The sequence below is a fragment of the Primulina tabacum genome, chromosome 2 (genome assembly GCF_025594145.1).
Source record: "Primulina tabacum isolate GXHZ01 chromosome 2, ASM2559414v2, whole genome shotgun sequence".
Lineage (NCBI taxonomy): Eukaryota > Viridiplantae > Streptophyta > Magnoliopsida > Lamiales > Gesneriaceae > Primulina > Primulina tabacum.
This window is the reverse complement of record NC_134551.1, coordinates 17,627,986-17,636,777: the sequence shown is the minus strand read 5'-3', so window position 1 is coordinate 17,636,777 and position 8,792 is coordinate 17,627,986. Positions and strand designations below refer to the sequence as shown.

Below are 8,792 nucleotides of genomic sequence, written 5' to 3'. Positions count from 1 at the left end.
ACTGAACTGAGAATCTATTATCGCATAACTCACTAATGCTAATCAGATTATACTTGAGATTCTCAACTAATAAAACATCATTAATGATAAAATTACCATGGATAAGCTTACCCTTACCCACAGTTTTACCTTTGGAATTATCTTCGAAACTGATGTTTGGTCCAGTGTACTTGATCAGTTGAGATAACAAGTTTGCATCTCCTGTCATGTGTCGTGAGCATCCACTATCCAAGTACCATATTGATTTCTTGCTTGTATCTGTTACCTGCAATCACACACAAGATATAATTTTGGTACCCTTAATTATTTTGGTCCTACATTGATTAGTCTTTTAGGAATCCAGACTTGGATCAGTCTAACTGACTGTCCAGTTGCTGTATTCCAGATGGTCTTTCTCAATTTGTGTGTGGTAGGTGCGTAGTGTGCAGATGAGACAACATGTGATTTAGCATTGTTCAAATGATTGTTCAGCCGATATCTTTTCTGAACTGCTTGTTGTTATAGTAATTGGAGTAGCCATTTGAATAATTCCTGCTGAATCTTTTTGACGACTGACTGCGTGAGTCAGTTAAAACTTTTGGGCTATAATCAGTACCATATCTTCTAGCTTTGTTCGTACTCTTAGTAGGCTGTTCAACCAGTTTACTTGGCTCAGGTTGTTTTTGTACCATAACTGATTTGACAAAGTGAATGTATTTCCCTTTGACCATATTCAGTTTTGGTTGAGTATCATTGGAATTCATTTCATCTTAGTTGCTGAACCCTAAATCAGTTTTATCAGTAACTGATTTTTGAGAGTTCTGTATATCACTTAATGCAGCAGATGATTTGTTCCAAGCCTGAATAAGCTCAGTTTGCTTTGAATTTTCAAGCATCAACTTCTGAATCATTGATTGATTCCTGGTTCTTTCAGCATTAAGCTCAGCAATCTCCCTTTTTAGACTCAACTCATCAACTGATTCATCAGTTTTAGTTTTATTGTCTATGAGATCAGTTTGTTTTGCTTTGGCCTTTTCAAAACATAAGGCAAGCTTTTAGTACTCATTAACCATGTCATGAAGAGTTGAAATAAGTTCTTCTCTAGTGAAATCAGTTGAGGTGAAGTCAAATACCTGTTGACTGCTTGACTCTACTTTTGTGTCACCAGCCATTAGACACTTCACTTCCTCTTCACCATCACTGGAACTGCATGAGGTTTCTGGCTCTGACTCTTCGCTGTCAGTTTCTGTCCATTTAAATTTACTCTCTTCAGCTAAGAGTACCTCATGCTTCTTTCTGAGAGACTTCTTATCATCTTTGGGTCTCCTTTTGTGCTCATATGACTTCTTCTTTCTTTCAGTCGAGCCTTGACTGTCCTTCTTGGGTTTGGTATAGTCAGCAATGAAGTGACCAGGTTTGCCACAGTTGTAGCAAGCATTTGATTCCTCTTTAGAATTGTTTCTCTGAGAATGCTTCTGGTAGTTCCCTTGATTCTTCCTCATGAACCTTCCAAATTTCTTGATGAACAATGACATAGCGTCATTGCTCAGTTGATCAGCAACCTTCTCGACTGAAGCAGTTTGTTCTGTTCTTACAGCAGCTAAGGCAGTTGTGGCTGCTGGAGTGGATGGTTCTCCTTCTCGAGTTTGCAGCTCAAACTCATAGGCCTTCAGATCAGCAAATAGATCATGAAGCTCAACCTTGTTTAGATCCTTGGATTCCCTCATTGCCATGGTCTTTATGTCCCACTCATTGGGAAGACCTCTGATCACTTTTAAAGCAACTTCTTTGTTGGTATACACTTTTCCAAGTGCATTGAGTTCATTGATGATACAGCTGACTCTTTCATCATATTCATGCATCGATTCTCAAGCTCTCATCTTTATGTTGTCAAACTTTTGAACAGCAACAAAAAGTTTATTCTCCTTGGTTTGTTCATTTCCTTCACAAAGCTGGATCAGCTTTTCCCAAATCTCTTTAGCTGTCTTGCACATTTTGGTCTTGCTGAAAGTTATTTTATCCAGCGTTTTGTACAGTATTTCCTTTGCCACATTATCCAAATTTGCTTTTCTTTTGTCCTCGGCAGTCCATTCATCTCTGGGCTTTTCAATTCTGTGAGGTGCCCCATCGGTGTTTGCAACTGTTGTGTTAGCTTTCAGAATCTTTATTGGTCCGTCAGATAGAAACTCCTTCTCCAAGAATGTGACATTCCTTGAAACAAACACTTTTATTTCTTTGGGATCATAGAAATAATATCCAGCAGAATTCTATTGATATCCGACAAAGTAGGACAAATTATTTCTACTGTCTAATTTGTCTCTCACTGCCTGATTCACATAAGTAGGACATCCCCATATTCATAAAAAATAATATTTGGGTGGCTTTCTCATTCATATCTCATATGATATTTTATCCACTGTCTTTGTATGGACTTGGTTCAATAACAATGTAACAGTTTCAAGCACAAATCTCTAAAAGGATTGCGGTAATTTAGTGAATCCCATCATAGACCGAAACATGTCTATCAATGTTTGATTACGTTGTTCTGACACACCATTCAACTGCAGTGTGGCACATGGGGTCCAATGTGAGATAATATAATTCTCTTTAAGGTAGATTTGAAATCCAGTACTAAAATATTTTCTACCTCGATCAATCGAAGTGTTTGATACTCTTTCCTAATTGTTTATCTATTTTAGCTCTACATTCTTTGAATTTTTCAAAGGCTTCAGATGCGTATTTAAGTTCAAAGACTTCAAATGCATATTTCATTAAATACGCATAGCTCGAGAAATAATCAGTAAAGATAATGAAGTAAGATTGGTCATATTCATGCCAACACTTAACGGGACACACACATCTATATAGATCAAATCCAACAGATTATCTGAAAGGAAAAATGACTAAAGCTCATTTCCTAAGGCATCTGTGTGGATCAAATCCAACAGATTATTTGCATGTTTCACTTTCCTTAGGAAATGAGCTTTAGTCATCTTTCCTTTCAGATAGGATTCGCATGTTTCAAGAAAGTTAATATCTGATATGTCAAACATGCCATCTCCCACTAGCTGGTGCATCATTATTTGAGAAATATGTTATAGCCTTGTGTGTCACAAGTGTGTTTGATTTAGACTATCTTGTTTTTCTTGTTTTTTGTTTGTTTTGAAAATGTGTTTACTTGGATATCGTTAATTGTCACATTTTTTTATTTTTAAACTATAGAGATCATTTTGTAATCAGCCTATTCCATTAAACATTTATTCATGTAAATATTGCAAAAACCTTTAGTAAATAAACAAAAAAATCCATCTTTATCAAGCATAGAAATGAGAACAATGTTTTTAACTTAATCGAGGACATATAAAATACTCTTAAAAGTAACTTAAAATTATTATTTAATACTAAGTAAATATCTCTTGCGGCTCTCACAGCAACTCTTGCTCCATTACTCATCCTCAAGATTGTCTCATCATTCCTTAATCTTCTATTTCTTGTCATCATCTGCAAATCATTGTATAGATGAGATCCACATCCACTATCTAATACCAAAGAAGTTGAATTAATTGAGACATTTATTTCAATATAAAACATACGCTTACCAGAACTCTTATGCGGTAGATATTTCTTGTAATTGCATTTTCAATGTTCTGGTTTCTTGCAGTGGAAGTGAACATCTTCTATCTTATCGGGTTTTGTTGGTTCTTTACAAGTTTTTGGAGCTTGCTTTTACTTGGTTTGTTTTTCTTGGAAGGACCAGAACGTTTCTTTCCCTTCCTTTTTGAGCCTTTCTTCGTCCCAGATGAGGAGCGCACTGAGAAAACATGTTTTTTCCTTTTTTATAGTGGCTTCATAGCTAGTAAGCATTTTTGATTGATTTGATTAATATAAACACTGCGGGAGAGCAAGCACGAAGTTGAATTGCTCAAGTTAGACATATTGTTGTGTTGCCGTGGAGTATTGAAGACAAACAAAAACACCTCCTAATCACAATACTGATTAGAGTATTGTTCATCAAATAGAATTACAGCTTCACAAAAGTTACATCCGTTATTATTTGGTTATTTTTGTTATAAAAGTTTTGGATGCTCTTTGTTCCCCAACTTTGTTACAGAAGTTAGATTTTATTTATGCATTAAATTTTTTTGTATAAATTAAGAGTAATTGTGTGTTAAATTAAATTATCATGCTACATACTTTGTTCAGGTATTACAACATTGAACACAACACCAATATCTGATTAACATAATCATTCATTTATTTAATATTTTTATGTTAAAACAATCATTTCTCAACGGAATCTCGAGTTCGAGTATAGATGTCGAGAGAACATCATGCCTATTATGAATCCAACCGTCGGACTGGACTTCAAAATCATTGCTGACCCAAGCCGGCATTTGGAAACCAAGGCCTAAACCCAACAAAAACAAAAAGAATAAATACAGTTTTTAGTTACCGAAGTGATTATACTTTTAAATGACCATAAAACCCCTGAAATTCGCGAGTACGAATACAAATCTCTAAAAAAATCTGTCATCCTCAACTTGACATTGCTGCCATGTGGATTTATGTGGTCTTCGAAAGAACTCGGGGAAGCGTGGGTATAAATATGGTTATTATTAAAATGTGGAGAATGTGAGTAAATGACATTGTGAATTATCATTTTATATACCGATTTATTGCCGTGAACTGAGATGAGACGATTGATTTAAGTAGATTTACAAAGTCCCAAGGAAATGTCTCCAAAAATCCATGTTATAATTTTACATTAATTCCGTTGAAACCAAATTACCCATTTTGGAACCGTAGCTTAAGAGGAATTAATACATATAATCCGGCCATGTCGCTTGAGAAAAACCCAACATTCTACCCAAAATAAAAGAAACAATTAAACTCTACAAAAAAATTCTAGGAAAAAAATAAAATAATAATCGGTTCAAACGGAGTTGGATCCCTCTCCAAGTTACCTTCAGTGTGGCGTTACTAATTATTTTTGGCGAAGCTTCTAGAAGTCCGTCCCATAGGAAACCTCAAATAAGCAAACCACGACAACATAATAAAGATGAGGAGTTTTCGATGGGCAAAGAATAATTTCAGAATCAATGTAGCAGTCGTCATTGTACAAGGATTTATTGGAGGAACAAAGGTACAGAGAAACAGACTAACATTCAATGGAAACAACACTTTTCAAGTTAAATAATTGAGGAACTCAGCAGCAGTTGCAACGGCACCTCCAGCTATGGCATCGAACACAATCTTGTCTCTGTTTCTGTTGCTGGCTGCCGACAGGAGTGCCCCAGTCACTGCACCACTAATCAACGCGTTCTTCTACAAAATAAGTAAGCAACAGCGCCATTATACATACCATCCGGTAATACGCAACTCAATACAATTTTAAAAGACAAAAAAATTTAGAATTTAATGACTGGTAATAGGAATAAATTAAATTCAGAAAGTACCCAGTCTTTGGTTCCACGTATTCTTTCCACTCCATATTCCATCCCAACATAAACTCCAGCTACTGCTCCTGTAGATAGTAAATGTGCAAAATAACTGTTATCTGAATTTAAGTCTCCGAAATTATGTTTCTCAAATGTAAATATACGTACCCCAAGATGCACCTTCTCTACACATTCTCTTCAGCTGCAGTGACATCAAAACAATTAAACTTGGCATGAAAAAGCTAAAAGGAGTACGCTTTAGCATGTCTATGAATGAAAAAGAAATTGCATGAGTGAGAAAAAGTGATGATATAAGATTCTCAACTGAGTATTCCAACTTATCGGTTGAGATGCTCCCTGCACATTGGAAATCAAAAATCAGCAAAGAAGAAATAACTCGAAAAAATACACTGTAATACTTAGAAGAAAATGATTTTAGAGATTTCCACATGATCACATCCATGAGACACTAGATAATTAAATTAACTACAGAAATCTTCACTCTTTCACAATATTTTTGGTTATTAAGATTATTATGAAATTATCACATCCAAATGTTTGATATTAGTTCTCATTTATTGAAGTTTTAACATGCCATGCTATGTTTCTATGTTCTAATATGCGTTTCTGTACAAACTACCTATATATAGATAGAAGAGTCCTTGGTCTCCCTCTCCACACTTATATATTTAACATTCATCCAACTGTCAATGCATTTTACTGACATCAACAAATGTTCAAGAATCAGTTTCTACCAGTTGCACCCAACAACCTCATTATATGATTATTAATTTACCAATGAACACAAAGACTACGGAAACGAAGAAGAAACCCAAATAGTTCTATATATTAAGTATCCAAGACTTGTGCATATTGGTTGGGTACTCGGAAAACAGAGACCCGAAGTAAATATTCAATGTAAATTTGAAATGTAAAAGCCCAAGTGTGCATCTGCATGGGTTTCAAACGCGAGATCACTGTTTTCGAACACCATGCTAGTTTACAAACGTAATCCAAGCTCTGAAAACATATTGTTCTTATTTAGTCAGACGTCACAAAATCTTTTAAATTAAGTTAAGATTCTTAGATTAAATGCTTCTTTCCAAATTTAGGTATATTAGCCTAAAAAAGGCTTGCATCATCATTTCCACACACATCCTACCTATATGGGCACTACGCTCATTTCATTTCAATGGGTAAGATCTTGCCACACATACAATTTCAAAAAAAAAAATTGGGTCCTATATATGTATGAGCAAATCTTGGTCATCCATCCTATTATGGGGGCATTGCCCACATGGGTAGCATGAAATAAACCCATATCATGGACTATCAAGAATATATATCTGAACAATAGGGAAAGCAAACTGTGCAAGGTTCTCCACAGTCCACTAACGGTAGCAGAGAAAATTCAGCTCATCATTTCTACAGGGGATTTGGCGTTAAGATTCCTTGGGCATCTTTGGAATCACACATCCTTCCAAATTACTCATTTATCCTATGGTTGGGAGTTCACGGTAAGCTGCTGCTTATGAAGGATAGGCTTCCTTTTGTGAGGACAAAATGTGTGTGGTTTGCAATATTGCTGAAGAATCATCACTCATATTTTCGATATCAATTCAGCAGATGTAAATGGGATAATGATAGGCATCGGCTTCACATTTCTTATCGATGACTACAATAAAATGCACTGTAAAATAGTTCAAGAAGGTGTTGGCTATGTCAAGTATAATTCTATCTATCTAGTCTGCAGGAACAACTTCATATTCGATACTCAGATTCTAATGATGATTTACTTTTTGAGAAAATTAAGCTACGTGTTTTTAGATCCTTGTGACTTTTATTTTAGTTAAATTATTCCCCTGTACATTAGACCAAGAGGCTCGTTGGTACGGACAAATTTCGGGCTTCACAACAAAATCTGGGTGGTTATATAACCTCGAGAGTCTCACCCACCTAGAAAACTAGAATTAAGAATTGTCGTACTTTGAAGGGTTATAATTTGGTTGTTTTCAATAATTCCATCTAGGTGAACATTACAAGTTAAGTCAAGGTACTTCTACCAAATAGTGCTGGATGAGTTCATGGACATCAGACTTTTAAGGGCGGGTAACGTTACGTCCCAACTCCCACATCGACACCACAGCGACAAATATGAAGTGACTAGTAAGCTTAAGGCTGCTAGTGTTCTGGTCTATCTAGTATTGCTAGTGCTACGAGTTAATGTTCACATTATAGGCTGGACGAAAACCAAAATTCATGTACCAATTACTGATAAATACGTAACAGCGGTCCCCACGTCCTTGATCTATAGCCCAATCAAATCAAGAATATATCCCTAAGGTACTCGTTTCTGGAAGTAACAAGTAACAATAACAATATTTGTCAATCGACCAATATCAAAATAAACTGCATTAAGAGAAATAGGAACCGTGTCTTATAAGAATGTCATATGTTTCCTCCGCAGCTACTTTGGTTGCGGCCACCTGAATCCCGGATAACAAATGCTTGCATCACACAATATAATAATATATCATAACAGAGACATGGGATGAAGGGTAATTGTTTCTTCTTACAGCGCCGATCTTCAAGAAACCATCGACAGCGAGGTTGAGTAATGGGTTGCCCGTATCCACCATGACGTCCACTTTCGCCGAAGAAAATGATCCCGAAAACCCGTTAGACATTTTCCTTTAGTTTCTCTTCTCGGTTCGCTTCGTATTTTAATCCAACCCAAAGTTTGGCTTTTTCTGTAAAGAAATTGCCGCGTGTGTTCGCTTATCTTCTCTTTTTGCCGACACGTGGTGTACGGTTTTAGGCATTCAGGGATTCCACTTTGCCAATATCTCTTATCCAATGGAAATAAATTACTACTGCTTGGTTTTCTATTCCACGTTTGTATTTTAATTTGACTCTCAACTTTGGATTAATTTAAACATTATTTAACTACGAGAATGGTGGGTAGGTCCAGCATTCATGCGTGGGTTTTGGTTCCTTGATGTTCAAAAAGGATATGATATTTATTTAACAAATATTTTTGTTCAACTCCAATTTTTTTATACTCATTATTTATTTTTAACTGTTCTTGGAGCCAATGTAGATTACGAGGGACCACAATATCGGTTTGGCATACAGTTGAGGTTGATCATTCGTGAATAGGCTTAGCGTAGTTGTCGCATTCTACAAAATGTGACAACGCACAGTTTTTTAAAATATATATTAAGATCTTATTTTGTCACTACTATGACTCAAATATTTTTTTATTTTTTTAATTATTATTTTTTTATTGAATTCAGACGCATATCTTAATAGTAAAATAGGAAGACTACATGAAAAAAAAAAGAGAGTTGAAACTCAAGTTTAATAATATGAAAA

At 35.5% G+C, this 8,792-nt stretch overlaps 1 protein-coding gene across 2 annotated transcripts; it reads right to left on the bottom strand.

Annotated features, from left to right (window-relative positions):
* Positions 1 to 5,033: 5,033 nt before the first annotated feature.
* LOC142530732 (outer envelope pore protein 16, chloroplastic) lies at positions 5,034 to 8,225 on the bottom strand. Of its 2 annotated transcripts, XM_075636548.1 has the most exons (6): positions 7,994 to 8,224; positions 7,849 to 7,903; positions 5,743 to 5,774; positions 5,586 to 5,619; positions 5,436 to 5,503; positions 5,034 to 5,304 (listed from the first exon to the last, which is right to left on the bottom strand). In XM_075636548.1, exons 1-6 carry the CDS (start codon positions 8,102 to 8,104, stop codon positions 5,164 to 5,166), a joined length of 441 nt encoding a protein of 146 aa, XP_075492663.1. In that variant the 5' UTR covers positions 8,105 to 8,224; the 3' UTR covers positions 5,034 to 5,163. The 2 variants fall into 2 exon arrangements, with proteins under 2 accessions (XP_075492663.1, XP_075492660.1); XM_075636545.1 differs by having other exon boundaries at positions 5,586 to 5,774; positions 7,994 to 8,225.
* Between the last annotated feature and the right edge of the window lie 567 nt (positions 8,226 to 8,792).

Bases quoted from the DNA above. Each gene is read 5' to 3' on its own strand.
- LOC142530732 (XM_075636545.1), bottom strand. From the start codon at position 8,104: ATGTCTAACGGGTTTTCGGGATCATTTTCTTCGGCGAAAGTGGACGTC. The intron at 7,904-7,993 runs GTAAGAAGAAAC...TCCGGGATTCAG, and splicing joins GTTTCTTGAAGATCGGCGCT to GTGGCCGCAACCAAAGTAGC. The intron at 5,504-5,585 runs GTACGTATATTT...TACTATCTACAG, and splicing joins TAGAGAAGGTGCATCTTGGG to GAGCAGTAGCTGGAGTTTAT.